General features: G+C 40.9%; 1 gene segment (V, D, J or C); it reads left to right on the plus strand.

Moving 5' to 3' along the window:
- The first annotated feature begins 269 nt into the window (after positions 1-269).
- On the plus strand, positions 270-1,203 carry LOC112577684. The segment is given in 2 exon segments: positions 270-468; positions 679-1,203. Coding segments are annotated over 2 exon segments (462 nt in total).
- The last annotated feature ends 19,543 nt before the right edge of the window (positions 1,204-20,746 follow it).

Consider the following 20,746-nt stretch of genomic DNA (forward strand, 5'->3'; position numbering starts at 1 on the left):
ACTAAAGTGGCAAATTTTTATTTTCATCAGTTCCCATAGTAAAGATCTATGCTTCAAATACTTCTTTGATTAGGGTCTTGAGTCCACAAGATGGCAGTGTCTTCAGTCCACAAGATGGCAGTGTCTTCTCAGGGACCCTGCTCTTGTATTCCTTCCTGTGTGTGTGTGTGAGAAAGAGAGAGAGAGAGAGAGAAAGGGAGAGAGAGAGAGGGAGGGAGAAAGCAGGAGGAGAGAGGAGGAGCTTGGTGGTTGTTGCATGGGTAATGAAAAAAGTCTCTTTTGTCTTTGACTGAACAGGCTCTTTTTATGATTTCTAAAGCAGAAGAATTGAAATGTCTGAGGTCTACTCTATCTCTCTCTCTCTTTTTTTTTTAGGGCTTAAAATTTGAATCCTCAGTGAACCAGAGGAGGAAAGAATGATGAAATCCTCAAGAGTTTTATTAGTGATCCTGTGGCTTCAGTTGATCTGTAAGTTTGGGGCATTTCTATGGGACCATAAAATACACTATTTGGAGTCATTGTCCCTTCTAGGCTCATGGAGAAACATGAACACTATTTCCCTTAAATAAGGGATGGTAGAGGTGGGAGGCCTCTGAAAAGACAACTTGAATTCTGGAGAGGAAGCATCACTACCTAACCCACCTTCTCTGACTGAGCGTTCACTGTCTCTTTGCACAGCGGTGAGCAGCCAGCAGAACACAGTGGAGCACAGTCCTGCGTCTCTACCTGTCCCAGAGGGAGACACCGCCTCTCTCGGCTGCACTTATTCTGACAGCACTTCTCAGTACTTCGCATGGTACAGACAGTACCCTGGGAAAGGCCCTGAGTTTCTGCTGCAAGTGTATGCCAACAACAACAAAGAGGAAGGAAAATTTACAGCGCAGTCCAATAGAACCAACAAGCATGTCTCCCTGCGTATCAGAGACTCCGAGCCCAGCGACTCAGCCACCTACCTCTGTGCAGTGAGCACACAGTGCTCCCCAGGCACCTGCAGCCTGTGCCCAAACCTGCTGGGGCCCTGGCAGTGCCTCTTGGAGAGCTTAGGCTGCAGGGCACAGACATTCTGTTACCTCTCTAGCTGTAGATGAGGATTAAGAGTAACAGTGTAGAAGGTTTGATTGATTAGGGAAGTATTTTCATAATTCTGAAAACAGTTGATTCTGAAGGGAAATTAAAGACACAGTTTGGTCTGAATGACTGAAATATTTTTCAATCTTCTCATTGTACTCTAGTTTTGTACCATAACTTTACTCACTGGAATTGGCATTATGATGCTTTTATATATGACAATATTTTAATATGATAACTGAGATACTCCCTCATAGTTCCTGGTACATGTTGCTCTTTCCCCATGTAGTTAATCAAGGTGTTTGATATTCTTTGCTTTAGAAAATAATGGAAAAACATAAATGCAGAAGTCTTTTTTTTTAAGTTTTTTTTTTATGTGAACCATTTTTAAAGCCTTTATTGAATTTGTTACAATATTGTTTCTATTTTATGTTTTTTTCTTTTTGGCTGTGAAGCATGTGGGATCTTAGTCCCCAGACCAGGGATTGAAAGGCACACAAGTGGAAAGAGAATTGGAAAGTCCCCCTGCATTGGAAGGCCAAGTGTTAACCACTGGACCTCCAGGGAAGTCCCAGAAGGGAGTCTTAAGCAACTATTTTGAAAAAGTTGTAAGTCATGAATTATTTTAGTTATAGATCTGCCACCTCATCTTCACACATCTTCATCTTCAACTGCAACCCCATTGGTAGATTAGATAAGGATCCATTTGATGGGTGGATGGAAGGACTAGCATCAGAAGGCGAGAACTTGTTGAAACAAACAGCCTAGACAGTTGCAGGAATTCAGATCAGAGGTTTACGTTACCATTTTTGAGTAAAGGCTGAGTAGAACTCAAAGTTCCAGGTGTGAGCCTTGTGGGAGAGTGCATTGATTCCTGTGTACTTGAGTGTGGCTGGGGATGGTAGACAGAATTAGCTACAGCCATAGAATATCCCACACCCACAGCAGGGTGTAGGGGTACAGATTTACTGAGAAGGATCTCTGAGTAACCAATGTTATGGTGATTAAAGACCTACATGGATCAGTTATCAAAGACCATATGGTATTGAGGATGTTTTAGAAAATGTTGGTGAGAGAGCTGGGAATATCAACAAGGATATGAATATCCGCCCTCTCCTGACTCACTGGCACTGTGGAATTGTCCTATAACTTATGCCAAAGTCCAGGGAAAATGTTTGTGATCTGATGGAAACCAATTGATGCTTTTGAACTGTGATGTTGAAGACTCTTGAGAGTCCCTTGGACTGCAAGGAGATTAAACCAGTCAATCCTAAAGGAAATTAACCCTGAATATTCATTGGAAGGACTGATGCTGAAGCTTCAACACTTTGGTCACCTGATGCAAAGAGTTGACTCATTGGAAGACCCTGGTGCTGGGAAAGATTGAAGGCAAGGGAGAAAGGGATGACAGAAGATGAGATGGTTGGATGGCATCACGACTCAATAGACATGAGTTTGTGCAAGATCCAGGAGATGGTGAAGGACAGGGAAGCCTGGCATGCTACAGACCATGGGGTCGCAAAGAGTCAGATATGACTGAGTGACTGAACAACAACAAATAGATCCAGGGAAAAAAAAATTGGAAGTCACAGTCATCGTAAAGCTGAAGTAGTGGTCTGTTAGACATGATATTGTTTATTTAGTCCAAAGAGCAGGAAAAGCTGGAAATGACTAATTAAGATTTTTACTCAGTTTTGTTCACATAGTCACTGACTCAAAGGATGTAAAAGTATAAAAGGCTACAGCCCACGGGGTCGCACAGAATCAGACACAACTGAAGCAACTTAGCATGCAAAGAAGGATGTAATCTAATCGGAATTTGCTTCAAGTTCTCAGTCTGGAAACTTATGACTCAGAAATATCTCCAAATCATGGAAAAAGCACTTGAAAGGCAATGAGAAAGAGCATGAAATGTATTGAGCTCAAGATACTCGAATTCTCTTTCCACTTGTGTGTCTTCTGGTGCCACTGGAAAGAACCTGGTTTGTGGTGCTGATCTGATTATCTTTTGTTGCTAATGAGTGACTTGATTTCAGACTATACTCTTATATATTTCAGGATAGGGTTAGGATTAAGTGAGGTAGCATATTGTCTTAGGTTGACTTCCTTAACAAAGCCAAAGTTGGGATTTCTGACACTCATCTTATTTTGAGAAAAGCAAGTTAAGTGGGGAGGGGAAGAGGGTAAAAATGAATGTGGCTGAGCTGAACTCTTGATCCAGCCTGACTTCATGAGGGTCTCTGGAGCATGAAATGCCCTACAGAATTGATCCCTCCCACCTTGAGTCAAGGGGGCCATACAGCTGATCTTAGAATAAGGCATCCACTGGAGCATGGGTATACTTTACTGGAGAATGGTGATGTTTATTGGTGTAGATCAGTTTTCTGGGAAAGAGGGCAGCTATGAGCCAAGCATAGCCAACATTTGCAGCAGCTGGGAAGTGGGTCCACTGGCCTGGAAAAGGGGGTCTAGGTTGAGCACCAGCAGTGTCTACTACTAGCATGGAACTCTCGTCATGTGAGTGCATTCAATAAACGGTAGACTTAAAAATAATTGTATTTAAAAAGTTAATTTCTTTCTCTATTTCTTGAAAGTGAAAGAGAGTCACTCAGTCATGTCCAACTCTTTGCGACCTCATGGACTATACAGTCCATGAAATTCTCCAGGCCAGAATCTTCTTGTTAATTGGGAAAAGTGAAAAGTCAAAGTGTTAGCTGCTCAGTTGTGTCCGACTCTTTGCGACCCCATGAACTGTGGCCTGCCAGGCTCCTCTGTCCATGGAATTCTGCAGGTCAGACTACTGGAGTGGGTAACCATTCCCTTCTCCAGGGGATCTTCTCAAGGTCTCCTTAATTGCAGGGATTGAACCCAAGTCTCCCAAACTGCAGGTGCATTCTTTACCATCTGAGCCACCAGGAAGACCTTTCTATTTCTTACCAATCTGGAAAAATTAAAATAATGTATGGTAAAGAACTTAAGAGAGAAAAATTTTAAAAATATAAATAATTATTATTCAAAGCTAAGACTCCAGATTTTTTGAGAGTAGTGACCAAGGAACCATTATATTATTTTCTTAGATTCTTTGGTCATTCTGCAAATATGCATTTCCCTACGAGACCATAAAGCATGACATTCTGCCACAACTTTGGTTCCAGGTATAATGACTCTCATATTCACAGTTTATGACTTGGTGCTTCAAGGTATGGAAAGAAATACCATCTACACTTATTAATGACTAGTGTTACTTTGTTCTTGGTTTATATTTAAGAATGAAGAACTGGGTAGTGGGATGGACTTCTTATGTCACTGTGTCCCTGTTCTCCACAAAGTTTCTACCTGAATGGGATTCTTGGCCAGTAGTCTGGCCATGTGGACTTACCATGTTACTTGGCAGGCTTCTTTTTAGGATGAAAGAGCAGGGAACTGCTTATTAACTTGTTTCTTCCTCTCCTTTCCACCTAATATCAGTTTGAAGGTGGCTTAGCTCTGTTACTCCCCTGGTAGCTCAGACGGTAAAGCATCTGTCTACAATGCAGGAGACCTGGGTTCGATCCCTGGGTCAGGAAGATCCCCTGGAGAAGGAAATAGCAATCCACTCTGGAAAATCCCATGGACAGAGGAGCCTGGTAGGCTACAGTCCATGGGGTCGCAAAGAGTTGGATACGGCTGAGCGACTGCACCTCACTTAGCTCTGTTAAGTACTCACAGGAAAAATCAGCACTCCAGGTGTTTTATTTCAACCTTAGTGAACATCAGGTGTCCACATACAGGCTAGCCTACTACGCGTCTCACATGTAAGTCCAGCAGCAGAGAGACTAGTATAACTATTCCACATAGTGACCTTCAGTTCGTCCCCATGTGCTGTCCCTCCTGCCCTCCATCACACTTATCCTTTCTCAGTCCAGAATCTCTAGAGGTTCCTAAGGAGTAAGTTTCCTTCACTTGCATGTCCAGTAAAATCTTCTCATAGTTCATTCTGGGCTGTGCTTTCTCCCTCTCCGTCTCACCCATCAGAATGCTCGCATTTACTTTTTGTCTTACGAGAACTGTTGATATCTTTCAATTTTTATTTTTTTCACATTATAGATGTAGTATCATCCTGTTGATACTTGTAAATTTTATCCCAGTAGGAAGCTTGGTGAGAAAGGAGGAGAGTGCATATGTTTGATCAGATATTTTGAGCCATATAAAATTTCTTTTTTAATATAAATTTATTTATTTTAATTGGAGGCTAATTACAATATTGTATTGGTTTTGTCATATATTGACATGAATCTGCCACGGGTGTACATGTATTCCCTATCCTGACCCCTCCTCCCACCTCCCTCCCCATCCCATCCCTCTGGGTCATCCCAGTGCACCAGCCCCGAGGACCCTGTATCTTGCATTGAACCTGGACTGGTGATTCATTTCACATATGATAATATACATGTTTCAATGCCATTCTCCCAAATCATCCCACCCTCACCCTCTCCCACAGAGTCCAAAAAACTGTTCATCTGTGTCTCTTTTGCTGTCTCACATACAGGGTTATCATTGTCATCTTTCTAAATTCCATATATATGCATTAGTATACGTATTGGTGTTTTTCTTTCTGGCTTACTTCACTCTGTATAATAGGCTCCAGTTTCATCCAACTCATTAGAACTGATTCAGATGTATTCTTTTTAATGGCTGAGTAATATTCCATTGTGTATATGTACCACAGATAAAAGGAAAGACATAAGCATCTGAATGCAGAGTTCCAAAGAATAGCAAGAAGAGATAAGAAAGCCTTCCTCAGCGATCAGTGCAAAGAAATAGAGGAAAACAACAGAATGGGAAAGACTAGAGATCTCTTCAAGAAAACTAGAGATACCAAGGGAACATTTCATGCAAAGATGGGCTCGATAAAGGACAGAAATGGTATGGACCTAACAGAAGCAGAAGATATCAAGAAGAGGTGGCAAGAATACACAGAAGAACTGTACAAAAAAAGATCTTCAAGACCAAGATAATCACAATGGTGTGATCACTGACCTAGAGCCAGACATCCTGGAATGTGAAGTCAAGTGGGCCTTAGAAAGCATCACTACGAACAAAGCTAGTGGAGGTGATGGAGTTCCAGTTGAGCTAGTTCAAATCCTGAAAGATGATGCTGTGAAAGTGTTGCACTCAATATGCCAACAAATTTGGAAAACTCAGCAGTGACCACAGGACTGGAAAAGGTCAGTTTTCATTCTGATCCCAAAGAAAGGCAATGCCAAAGAATGCTCAAACTACCGTACAATTGCACTCATCTCACATGCTAGTAAAGTAATGCTCAAAATTCTCCAAGCCAGGCTTCAGCAATATGTGAACCATGAACGTCCGGATGTTCAAGCTGGTTTTAGAAAAGGCAGAGGAACCAGAGATCAAATTGCCAACATCCACTGGATCATCGAAAAAGCAAGAGAGTTTCAGAAAAACATCTATTTCTGCTTTCTTGACTATGCCAAAGGCTTTGACTGTAAGGATCACAATAAACTGTGGGAAATTCTGAAAGAGATGGGAATACCAGACCACCTGATCTGCCTCTTGAGAAACCTATATGCAGGTCAGGAAGCAACAGTTAGAACTGGACATGGAACAACAGACTGGTTCCAAATAGGAAAAGAGGTTCATCAAGGATGTATATTGTCACCCTGCTTATTTAATTTATAAGCAGAGTACATCATGAGAAATGCTGGACTGGAAGAAACACAAGCTGGAGTCAAGATTGCCGAGAGAAATATCAATAACCTTAGATATGCAGATGACATCACCCTTATGGCAGAAAGTGAAGAGGAACTAAAAAGCCTCTTGATGAAAGTGAAGGAGGAGAGTGAAAATGTTGGCTTAAAACTCAACATTTAGAAAACTAAGATCATGGCATCTGGTCCCATCACTTCATGGGAAATAGATGGGGAAACAGTGGAAACAGTGTCAGACTTTATTTTTTTGGGCTCCAAAATCACTACAGATGGTGACTGCAGCCATGAAATTAAAAGACGCTTACTCCTTGGAAGGAAAGTTATGACCAACCTAGATAGCATATTCAAAAGAAGAGGCATCACTTTGCCAACAAAGGTCTGTCTAGTCAAGGCTACGGTTTTTCCTGTGGTCATGTATGGATGTGAGAGTTGGACTGTGAATAAAGCTGAGTGTGAAAGAATTGGTGCTTTTGAACTGTGGTGTTGGAGAAGACCCTTGAGAGTCCCTTGGACTGCAAGGAGATCCAACCAGTCCATTCTGAAGGAGATCAGCACTGGGATTTCTTTGGAAGGAATGATGCGAAAGCTTAAACTCCAGTACTTTGGCCACCTCATGCAAAGAGTTGACTCATTGGAAAAGACTCTGATGCTGGGAGGGGTTGGGGGCAGGAAGAGAAGGGGACAACAGAGGATGAGATGGCTGGATGGCATCACTGACTCGATGCACCTGAGTCTGAGTGAACTCCGGGAGTTGGTGATGGACAGGGAGGCCTGGCATGCTGTGATTCATGGGGTCACAAAGAGTTGGACACGACTGACTGACTGAATTGAACTTTCTTATCCATTCATTTGCTGATGAACATCTAGGTTGCTTCCATGTCCTGGATATTATACACAGTGCTGCAATGAACACTGGAGTACATGTGTCTCTTTCAATTCTGGTTTCCTCGGTGTGTATGCCCAGCAGTGGGATTGCTGGGTAATATGGCAGTTCGATTTCTAGTTTTTTAAGGAATCTCCACACTGTTCTCCATAGTGGCTGTACTAGTTTGCATTCCCACCAACAGTGTTAGAGGGTTCCCCTTTCTCCACACCTTCTCCAGCATTTATTGCTTGTAGACTTTTGGATCGCAGCCATTCTGACTGGCGTGAAATGGTACCTCATTGTGGTTTTGATTTGCATTTCTCTGATAATGAGTGGTGTTGAGCATCTTTTCATGTGTTTGTTAGCCATCTGTATGTCTTCTTTGGAGAAATGTCTATTTAGTTCTTTGGTCCATTTTTTAATTGGCTCGTTTATTTTTCTGGAATTGAGTTGCAGGAGTTGCTTGTATATTCTCGAGATTAGTTGTTTGTCAGTTGCTTCATTTGCTATTATTTCCTCCCATTCTGAAGGCTGTCTTTCCACCTTGCTTAGAGTTTCCTTTGTTGTGCAAAAGCTTCTGATTTTAATTAGGCCCCATTTTTTTTTTATTTTTTAGTTTCATATAAACTTTCAAACTGACCATATGATTTGGTCTTACATGTGAAAGAAAGTCTATCAACAGGATCAACAAGTAAATAGAAGCACAAGGGAGAACTGATTTCAAACTGATACAAGTCAACAAGTGCTCAGAAAGAAGGACATTGTTTTGACCTTGTCAAAAGGACCCCAGCTGACCAGACTTTCATTTCAGCGGAGATTTCTCTGCTTAATTTTTTCAGCATTAGGTTTCAGTGTTCTCTACGCTAAAATAAGTTGGGTAGGGAAGTCTTCCCCTTTAGAGTTGCATCTTATTATTAGACCACAGAAGGAGTGCTCCTTGAATGACAGACCCTCTCTCCTACCTGCATGGGATGCTTATTGCTTTGCTGTGTTGAGTGTCTGTGTCAATTTGCTGCTGTGTCCTCTGTACCTACAGAAGTTCTTCTCGTTCCTGCTCTCCTGGCTTCACTCCTTCCCGCTTTATTGAGTTTGTGTAAGTGTATTCTTCTTTTTCTCACAATTCTTTCCAGAATCATTTGTATGTGTGCTATATTTTCTTACTGTTAGAATGTAGCTCAGGTTTCTCTGCAGATACTCCTCTGTTGACATTCTCCTTAGTGTGAGGTCTCCTTAATTTGGCACCGTATACCTGTCTGTTCTGACCATTGACAACTGGAATGGGACTTTCCCTTTCTGCACATAAACATGTGGTGCCCAAGTCATTCTTTTGTATGGCTTTAACAAATATCAAAGTTGTTCACCTGAGACCGAGTCATATTTAGACTTTCTGACTGACAAAGAAAATTTTTGTTTTTTATTAATTTGCATTGATTAAATAATTAACATTACATGTTCCATTCTGATGTTAAAGAAAAGTCCCTGATCTAATTTACTCTTTCCCCTTTAGCACCAAAGGAATAATCTCTCCCCATCCCATATCTGCGATGACACTCATATCCATCCTTCCTTTTTTGAATGTGATGCTCACTGAACCACCTGAGTCCAGCAGGGAGCCCAATCACAGACTTTTAACATTTCTATCACTTCATTGCATTATTTTTGTGTCTCCTACACAAGATTTGAATAGTATTCAGATTGTCTCTGTATCTTAATAGGAAAATTTGCCTATTTTTATTTGTGTTTACATGCATTTATTATTCCAGCTAGTATTTTTAACTACTTAAAGCAGTGTCTTTGTTTGGACCAAAATACAATAGACCAAGTGGATTATAAACAATATGGATTTATTTGTTTCTCACCATTCTGGAGGCTGGAAGTCTGAGGTCAGTGTGCCAGCATGGTGAGTTTCTGGTGAGATCCCTTCTCTGGTTTACAGACTGCTCGCTTCTCATTGTAGCTTCACATGCAGAGTAGAGAGAGAAACAGCCTGTCTTGCATCTCTTATAAAGGTACAAATCCCACAGCGAGGGCTCCACCCTAATTGCCTCTCAAAGACCCCACCTTCAAATGCAATGACATTGGAGGATTAGAGTTTCAACATATGAATTTTATAGCAAATAACAATGACATTTGAGATTATAGAATGCTCCCTTCTTGAAATTCTTTATTTAGATTTAGAGACCGAGCACTATCTTGGTTCTCTTCCTGTTATCAGTTGCTCCTTCTCAGTCTCCTTTGAGGGGTTTTCCTTCATCCCCTTGATCTCTAAACATTGGAATGCCTCAAGAATTTTTTCTTAGAACTCTTTACTTTCTACCAACAATTTATTTCCAGCTAATTGTATCCAGTCTCTTGGCTTTAAAAACTATTTAAATATCAGCATTTATATCTGAAACCCACCTGACTCCTCTGATTTCTGAACTTGTATATTGAATGATCTATCTGACATCCCCATTGGGGCATCTTCTTGGTATATCTCTAGGTGATCTTCTGATTTCCACCACTCCAGCTACTTCACCCTCCATACCTTCCAGCTGCTTTTTGTGAATTCATCCTCATTTAGGCAAAAGGCAGCCCTGTCTATGAAATTCTCTAATCACCTTGGTCAGAAACCTTGAAGTTTCCCTTATCTCCTCAATTTTTCTCATATAGTCATTTGATCTGTTAGGAAAGTCAATTAGCTCTTTCTTCAAAGCAGGCCCAGAATTGATCACTTTTCACTTCCAACTCTGCTCTTACCTGATCCAAGCCACTCTCATCTCTTGCCTGGGGGTGGCAATAATAACCCTACCTGATCTCTCTTCTTTCCTTCTTGCCCCTCTTCAGTCTGGTCTCCACCCAGTGGAATGAGCTTTTGAGAACATAATTCAGATCATGTGGCTTCCGTGCTCACAACTCTCCAGTGGTTTTTCATCTCACTGAGATGAAAAGCAGATTCTTACTACAACCTGTAGGACTACTCCATCTGGTTGCCTGCCCCCTCTCTGACATGAGTCACTGTCTCCTCCTTACTCTCTCCACCTTCACCACATTTGATGTTGCTCTGACATGGCGATTGCTTTCCTGCCCTGGGGTCTCTGCAGCTCTTCCTGTACCTTGAGTGCTTTTCCTCCAGGTAGCCACCTAGCTTATTCTTTCACTTCATTCTGGCCTCTGCTCAGGAGACACGCTTGAAACATTATTGCGGCACTTGAGGGTGGTAATAGTTGGAAAAAAGAAATACAAAGTGTTTCTCAGAAAATGAATTCAAAAGCTGTATTGCAAATCTATTCTACATTAAGCCCCCTACATACAAATGAGTTCCATTCTGAGAGCGTGTGCACAACTCCAATTTGTTTTTAAGTCCAACAAAGCTAGCTTTGTCCAACTAACGCAATCGATTATATAGTACTGTGCTGTAATAGGTTTTTACACAAATATTTTTCACACAAATAATAGTTTTTAATATTTATATAATAATCACATTATGTTTTATTAAATAATATTTAATATTTATTTATCAATATTTATTTATTATATTTAATATTAATTTAATATATTAATTTACTTAATATGTTTATTTATTAATTTAATATTTATTTATTAATAAATAATATTTATTTAATAAAAATACCTTTCACACAAATAATACATAAAGGACAAATACAAAAATAAAGAAAACAAAATAAAATTACAGTACCTTGAAAATTATACCAGATATGTGAACTGACTTAAGTGACTGGACATGAGAATGCATGTTTGCATCTTTTAAAGTTGGAAACTTGAAGGTTCGTATAAAGGGGACTTAATTATTATGAAGCAGGGTGTTAGTATCAATAGGTCATCAGGATGTATAACTGAATTCCATAACTCAAGTTGCAAACTGTATACTATTACATATAGAGAGGAGAGATAGGTTAATAATATATTCATATGTCCTTTAAAATTTTGAAATGCATAGTATAATAGAACACTTTACTTCATATCTCCCAAATTACTTCCACCTGTCTGTCATCTCCTACTCTTAGTTTCATCTAAAAAGTGTCTCTAGTCTTTAGTTTACTCCCAACCCGATATCTCTACATAACCTCTGATAACATTCCTTTCTATCATTTCCAGGAAAAAGACAAAGTGATTTTGTTCTCATTAATCTTTTTTCTGACTGTTCTCTGTTATAAGAAATGTCTCCTTATTTCTGGATTCATGTTGTACTATCTCATGTGCCACTTTGTATATGAACACACACACATACACACATGTCCTTGTCGTTCCTATTATACTGCAACGTTTTGTAAGTCGACAGAGCTGAATTCAGTTTTTAAGGTTTAAAGACTTAGAAAAAGATCTCACTCATAGAAAACCTTTGATAATTTGTTGTAGACTTATTTTGAAATAGATTGGAAAAATCACATTCAACTTTGAAGATGCAATTTGACAAAATAGTTTAAGATAGTAGTTTCCATTAACTGACATTTTGAGGAAGGAGTAAGTTTACTTAAAAATCCCCACCCAAGCCGACAGATCTTTTGTTCCTGATAATTTGTAGATGGTCCTCAGGAGAGAATGGAGGGCTAGTGGCTGCCTATGAGCTAGTTGACCCAACAATTTTGGACCACTATGGAGCACTCTCAGTTCAGTTCAGTTCAGTCGCTCAGTAGTGTCCGACTCTTTGCGACCCCATGTATCGCAGCACGCCAGGCCTCGCTGTCCATCATCAACTCCCGGAGTTCACTCAGACTCAAGTCCATCGAGTCAGTGATGCCATCCAGCCATCTCATCCTCTGTCATCCCCTTCTCCTCCTGCCCCCAATCCCTCCCAGCATCAGAGTCTTTTCCAATGAGTCAACTCTTCTCATGAGGTGGCCAAAGTACTGGAGTTTCAGCCTTAGCATCATTCCTTCCAAAGAACACCCAGGACCCATCTCCTTTAAAATGGACTGGTTGGATCTCCTTGCAGTCCAAGGGACTCTCAAGAGTCTTCTCCAACACCACAGTTCAAAAGCATCTATTCTTCTGCACTCAGCTTTCTTCATGGTTCAACTCTCACATCCATACATGACTACTGGAAAAATCATAGGTTTGACTATACAGACCTTGTTGGCAAAGTAATGTCTCTTCTTTTCAATATGCTTTCTAGTTTGGGATATCAGGATCTTTTCAATCTCAGCATGTCGTCACTCACAACAAAATTGTGGTTCTACCATAATTGAAAAATACACATGTACCCCAGTATATTGAAGCACTATTTACAATAGCTAGGACAAGGAAGCAACCTAGACATCCATTGACAGATGAATGGATAAAGAAGTTTTGGTACATATGCACAATGGAGTATTCAGTTCAGTTCAGTTGCTCAGTCATGTCCGACTGTTTGCGACCCGTGAACTGCAGCACACCAGGCCTCCCTGTCCATCACCAACTCCTGGAGTTCACTCAAACTCATGTCCATCAAGTCGGCGATGCCATCCAGCCATCTCATCCTCTGTCGTCCCCTTCTTCTCCTGCGCCAAATCCCTCCCAGCATCAGAGTCTTTTCCAATGAGGCAATTCTTCACATGAGGTTGCCAAAGTACTGGAGTTTCAGCTTTAGCATCATTCCCTCCAAAGAAATCCCAGGGCTGATCTCCTTCAGAATGGACTGGTTGGATCTCCTTGCAGTCCAAGCGACTCTCAAGAGTCTTCTCCAACACCACAGTTTAAAAGCATCGATTCCTCAGCACTCAGCTTCCTTCACAGTCCAACTCTCACATCCATACATGACCTCAGGAAAAACCATAGCCTTGACTAGACAGACCTTTGTTGGCAAAGTAATGTCTTTGCTTTTGAATATGCTATCTAGGTTGGGCATAACTTTCCTTCCAAGGAGTAAGTGTCTTTTAATTTCATGGATGGAATCAACATCTGCAGTGATTTTGGAGCCCAAAAAGTAAAGTCTGACACTGTAGCCACTGTTTCCCCATCTGTTATTTCCCATGAAGTGATGGGACCAGATGCTATGATCTTAGTTTTCTGAATGTTGAGGTTTAGGCCAACTTTTTCACTCTCCTCTTTCACTTTCATCAAGAGGCTTTTTAGTTCCTCTTCACTTTCTGCCATAAGGGTGGTGTCATCTTCATATCTGAGGTTATTGATATTTCTCCTGGCAATCTTGACTCCAGCTTGTGCTTATTCGAGCCCAGTGTTTCTCATGATGTACTCGGCATATAAGTTAAATAAGCAGGGTGACAATATACAGCTTTGATGAACTCCTTTTCCTATTTGGAAGCAGTCTGTTGTTCCATGTCCAGTTCTAACTGTTGCTTCCTGACCTGCATATAGGTTTCTCAAGAGGCAGGTCAGGTGGTCTGGTATGCCCATCTCTTTCATAATTTTCCACAGTTTATTGTGATCCACACAGTCAAAGGCTTTGGCAATGTCAATAAAGTAGAAATAGATGTTTTTCTGGAACTTTCTTGCTTTTTCGATGATCCAGTGGATGTTGGCAATTTGATCTCTGGTTCCTCTGCCTTTTCTAAAACCAGCTTGAACATCTGGATGTTCACAGTTCATGTATTGTTGAAGCCTGGCATGGAGAATTTTGAGCATTACTTTACTAGCATGTGAGTTGAGTGCAATTGTGTGGTAGTTTGAGCATTCTTCGGCATTGCCTTTCTTTGCGATTGGAATGAAAACTGACCTTTTCCAGTCCTGTGGCCACTGCGTTTTCCAAATTTGATGGCATATTGATTTCAGCACTTTCACAGTATCATCTTTCAGGATTTGAACTAGCTCAACTGGAACTCCATCACCTCCACTAGCTTTGTTCGTAGTGATGCTTTCTAAGGCCCACTTGACTTCACATTCCAGGATGTCTGGCTCTAGGTCAGTGATCACAGCATCGTGATTATCTTGGTCATGAAGATCTTTTTTGTACAGTTCTTCTGTGTATTCTTGCCGCCTCTTCTTGATATCTTCTGCTTCTGTTAGGTCCATACCATTTCTGTCCTTTATCGAGCCCATCTTTGCATGAAATGTTCCCTTGGTATCTCTAGTTTTCTTGAAAAGATCTCTAGTTTTTCCCATTCTGTTGTTTTCCTCTATTTCTTTGCATTGATCGCTGAGGAAGGCTTTCTTATCTCTTCTTGCTATTCTTTGGAACTCTGCATTCAGATGCTTATATCTTTCCTTTTCTCCTTTGCTTTTCACTTCTCTTCTTTTCACAGCTATTTGTAAGGCCTCCCCAGACAGCCATTTTGCTTTTTTGTTTTCCATGGGGATGGTCTTGATCCCTGTCTCCTGTACAATGTCACGAACTCCCGTCCATAGTTCATCAGGCACTCTATCTATCAGATCTAGACCCTTAAATCTATTTCTCACTTCCACTGTATAATCATAAGGGATTTGATTTAGGTCATACCTGAATGGCCTAGTGGTTTTCCCTCCTTTCTTCACTTTAAGTCTGAATTTGGCAATAAGGAGTTCATGATCTGAGCCACAGACAGCTCCTGGTCTTGTTTTTGCTGACAGTATAGAGCTTCTCCATCTTTGGCTGCAAAGAATATAATCAATCTGATTTCAGTATTGACCATCTGGTGATGTCCATGTGTAGAGTCTTCTCTTGTGTTGTTGGAAGGGGTTGTTTGCTATGACTAGTGCATTTTCTTGGCAAAACTCTATTAGCCTTTGCCCAACTTCATTCAATATTCCAAGGCCAAATTTGCCTGTTACTCCAGGTGTTTCTTGACTTTCTACTTTTGCATTCCAGTCCCCTATAATGAAAAGAACATCTTTTTTGGCTGTTAATTCTAAAAGGTCTTTTAGGTCTTCATAGAACCGTTTAACTTCAGCTTCTTCAGCGTTACTGGTTGGGGCATAGACTTGGATTATTGTGATATTGAATGATTTGCCTTGGAAATAAACAGAGATCATTCTGTGGTTTTTTAGATTGCATCCAAGTATTGCATTTCAGACTCTTGTTGACCATGATGGCTACTCCATTTCTTCTAAGGTATTCATGCCCACAGTAGTAGATATAAAGGTCATCTGAGTTAAACTCACCCATTCCAGTCCATTTTAGTTCGCTGATTCCTAGAATGTTGACGTTCACTCTTGCCATGTCCTGTTTGACCACTTCCAATTTGCCTTGATTCATGGACCTAACGTTCCAGGTTCCTATGCAATATTGCTCTTTACAGCATCGGACCTTGCTTCTATCACCAGTCACATCCACAACTGGGTATTGTTTTTGTTGTGGCTCCATCCCTTCATTCTTTCTGGAGTTATTTCTCCGCTGATCTCCAGTAGCATATTGGGCACCTACTGACCTGGGGAGTTCGTCTTTCAGTATCCTATCATTTTGCCTTTTCATATTGTTCATGGGATTCTCAAGGAAAGAATACTGAAGTGGTTTGCCATTCCCTTCTCCAGTGGACCACATTCTGTCAAACCTCTCCACCATGACCCACCCATCTTGGGTGGCCCCACGTGGCATGGCTTAGTTTCATTGAGTTAGACAAGGATGTGGTCTGTGTGATTAGATTGACTAGTTTTCTGTGATTATTGTTTTAGTGTGTCTGCCCTCTGATGCCCTCTCGCAACACCTACCATCTTACTTGGGTTTCTCTTACCTTGGATGTGGGGTATCTCTTCATGGCTGCTCCAGCTAAGCTCATCCGCTGCTCCTTACCTCGGATGAGTGGTATCTCCTCACCGCCACCCCTCCTGACCTTGAACATGGAGTAGCTCCTCTCAGCCCTCCTTCACCTGTGCAGCCACCGCTCCTTGGATGTGGGGTAGCTCCTCTCGGCCGTTCCTGCACCATCACAGCCTGGCACTCTCAGCATCGCCCCTGACCTCGGATGTGGGGTAGCTCCTCTCAGCCACCGCCCCTGGCCTCAGACGTGGGGTAGCTCCTTTATAAAAAGGAGCACATTTGAGTCAGTTCTAATGAAGTGGATGAACTTAAAACCTATTGCACAGGGTGAAGAAAGCCAGAATGAGAAAGACAAATATCATGTATTAATGCATCCATATGGAATCTAGAAAGATGGTGATGAAGAACCTATTTGCAGTGCAGCAAACGAGACGCAGACATAAAGAACAGACTTTTGGTCACAGTGAGGAAGGGAGAGGGTGGGAAGACTTGAGAGAGTAGTACTGAAATATATACATTACTATATGTAAAATAGATAGCCAGTGGGAATTTGCTGTATGATACAGGGAACTCAAAGCCGATGCTCTGTAACACCCTAGAGGGGTGGAATGGGGAAGGGGGTGGAAGTGAGGTTTAACAAGGAGGGGACATGTGTATGCCTGTGGCTGATTCATGTTGATGTATGGCAGAAACCATCGCTAGAGTATAAAGTAATTACCTTCCAATTAAAAACAAAAAAAAATAAAGTATATATTAAACAAGGACCCACTGTAGCACACAGGGAAACTTGCTCAGTATTCTGTAATAACCTAAGTGGGAAAAGATTTGAAAAAGAATAGATACATGTTTATGTATAACTGAATCACTTTGCTGTACACTTGAAACTAACATAACACTGGCAAGCAACTACACTCCAATATACAATAAAAATTAAAAAAAAATTGTAGTTCTATTAGAAGTAGTAGAAAATGAGCATTCTATAGGCAAATAGCGGTTTCTGCTGTACTCTCAATTTAGGCTATATTGGAGAAGGCAATGGCACCCAACTCCAGTACTCTTGCCTGAAAAATCCTACGGATGCAGGAGCCTGGTAGGCTGCAGTCCATGGGGTTGCTAAGATTCGGACACGATTGAGTAACTTCACTTTCACTCTTCACTTTCATGCATTGGAGAAGGAAATGGCAACCCACTCCAGTGTTCTTGCCTTGAGAATCCCAGGGACGGGGGAGCCTGGTGGGCTGCTGTCTATGAAGTCGCACAGAGTCGGACACGACTGAAGCGACTTAGCAGCAGCAGCAGCAGCAGCAAGACTCAGGTAGTTTTTTTTTGTTTGTTTGTTTAGTGATATTCATTTTTGAGATACTGTATTCAGTCTATTTCCCAGTTCTGTTGACTTTGCTTCCTAAAAGTCCTCTAGAAGATGTCTCAATTCCCACAACCCAATTCACCTCCACAATCCTCATTAAAAATCCATCTCAGTCTCTTGCTCAACACTTGACACACCCCACCACTCTTCCATGTAGTCCCTTTTCCATAGTGAGAGCGATCTTGCCAGAGTGCAGATGTTAGCATGTCAGTCACCTGGATCCCCATTTGCTCTTAGGACAAAGAAGAGCTGCCTCTCCAACTTCATTTCATTATGTGTTCCTAATCTCTCTGTCTCTATCTCTCCCTCTCTCTTCAACAATACTAATTTTGTCAAAGGCACTATTTTCCTCTTATATAGCCCATTCATAGAAATTTTAGGTGATTTTCTTATTTTTTTTATTTTCCTAAAATTCTTTTCCTCGCTTCAAAAGAGTTAAAAAAAATAGTAAATGCCTACTCATTCTTGTATACTTGTCCAAGAGTCAGTAGCTAAGGAAAGCTTAGTGGGTACTTTTAGAATTATAGACCTCTGCATTTTCAGGTTTGTAATTTATTTTTATTTCTTTCATTATTTGTTTAAGGCCTATTTTCAATCCTACTCTGTGATCTCCTTGATGATAGTGTCCATATCTGTGTTTTTCATTCTTGAAAATTCAGCATCAATGTGTCTTAGGCATTTGCTGTTGTTGTTTAGTTGCTAAGTCATGTCCGGCTCTTTGTGACCTCATGGACTGTAGCCTGCAAGCCTCCTCTCCCCACTGGATTTCCAGGTGAGACTCCTGGAGTGGGTTGCCATTTCCTCCTCCAGGGGATCTTCCTGACCCAGGAATTGAATCCACGTCTCCTACATTGGCAGGTGGATTCTTTACCACTGAGCCACCCAGGAAGTATCTTTGGCATTAGCATCATTCAATTTCCTTCTTCTTTTCTATCCATTAATGTGTTCTTTATTTTAAGCCTCCTCAAAAAGCTACGCTAATATATAGTGAAAGAAGTAATCTTCAGAGGTTTATGGATAAATTCTTGGAGTATAGTGCGGATTGGCAAAGGATAGCCACAGGGCAAAGTGGCTTGATACTTATGTTTATTAATAAAGTTTTATTGGAAGACAGCCATGCTCATTTATTTATGCATTGGCCATGGATGCTTTGTGCTATACCAGCATAGTTGTAGCAGAGACCGTATGACTTCAAAACCTAAACTATTTACTATTTGACCCTTTATAGACAAAAAACTCTGCCAACCTACAGAGTGTAGGAATTACATTAGAATTTTTTGATTTGGATATTTTTGTTTGATGACAACAAATTAAATAAATTCTATCATATTTCTAATATTTCTAATCATCTGTTGGGCCAATTTAGAATACTCCCCATCTTCTAATTAAAGGCAAATGGAATAATGACACTTTACAAATAAAAGCATCATAGGTCTTTAAATGGATAAAAGTTTTAAGAATATTTTTTAAACATGTAAAAAGTTTGAATGTATCAACATGCAATTCAACAGAAAAAAGAGTAGCAGTAAATGCACGATATTTTTTTCAGTGCTGATATTTTGATGCTTTGTTCAATAATAGAGTTATATAATGCTGACTTAAATAGATATTTTTGAATAGAAGTAAAAATACTGGAAATCACTAATTACAGTAATTCAGACAATAGTGTGGAGAAGGCAATGGCAACCCACTCCAGTACTCTTGCCTGGATAATCCCATGGATGGAGGAGCCTGGTAGGATGCAGCCCGTGGAGTCGCTAAGAGTCGGACACGACTGAGCGTCTTCACTTTCACGTTTCACTTTCACTTTTCACTTTCATGCATTGGAGAAGGAAATGGCAAACCACTCCAGTGTTCTTGCCTGGAGAATCCCAGGGAAGGGGGGAGCCTGGTGGGCTGCCGTCTATGGGGTCGCACAGAGTCGGACACGACTGAAGCGACTTAGCAGCCGCAGCAGACAATAGTGCATTAAGCTCCAAATCATCTTAAATCAAGTGAATTATTGAATGACACAATCTATAGCTTTCTTCTAATGAGATTTCACCACCTCTTTAGTTTCAGTAAAATGTCACTTCTCACATTAATGTTTTAATATGAATTTTATTAATTTTGTATTTTATGTGCAAGGGCTTCCCTGATAGCTCAGTTGGTAAAGAATCCACCTGCAAGGCAGGAGACTCTGGTTCGATTTCTAGATCGGGAAGACCTGCTGGAGAAGGGATAGGTTACCACTCCATATTCTAGAGCTTTGCTTGTGGCTCAACTAATAAAGAATCCGTCTGTGATTCGGGAGATCTGGGTTTGACCCATGGTTTGGGAAAATCCCTGGAGAAGGAAAAGGCTACCCACTCCAGTATCCTGGCCTGGAGAGCCCATATAGTTCATGGGGTCGCAAAGAGTCGGACACGACTAAGCGACTTTCACTTTGGTGATTAAGAACTGTGAACCGAAGACGTTTATACTTAACCTGAGTTTTGTATGAATAAAGGTGCTATAATATTTTTAAAATAGTCAGTATGAGAGTGGTCTCTTATATGAAGAACTGTGCCTTAGTTTTGAGAAATACCTAATGTCCCTGTGTTCAGACCCTAGACTTGCCTCTGGAAGAAGCTCACCATCCCGCGGGCCTGAGAACTATTTCTCATAGAGACCATACTTCATAAACAGATCATTGTACACCCGGACATGTCTCCTCATTCACTTATTCATTCATTTTTCAAATATTTTTAAACCATTTGCTCTGAACTAGTGTTCTGTGTATTTTGAGAAGTTGGCCACTGAGATTAATAAGATGAAGTTCCTGATCTCAGGTGTATCAAACCTAGTTTGAAAAACAGCACACTAATGATTTCAATATGGTGTAGAAATGACAGTGATAGATGTGCGTACAAGGTACGGTGGGAAGAGAGGTGGGTCCTAACTCAGCCTGAAGGACTGGATCAGCACTTTCATAAGGAGTAAATCGGTTCTTAAAAAAGGAATAAGAAATTGCCTAGGCAAAGATTCTGGGCAGAAAGGAAGAACATTCTAAGCAGAGACAGCTCATCCCCTGGTTCTAGGGGACCAGTGAAGGAGATGACAAGAAGAGATCTCAGTTCAGTCTTTTTTCACACTCACACTAGAAC

The sequence above is a fragment of the Bubalus bubalis genome, chromosome 11 (assembly GCF_019923935.1).
Source record: "Bubalus bubalis isolate 160015118507 breed Murrah chromosome 11, NDDB_SH_1, whole genome shotgun sequence".
Classification (NCBI taxonomy): Eukaryota; Metazoa; Chordata; class Mammalia; order Artiodactyla; family Bovidae; genus Bubalus; species Bubalus bubalis.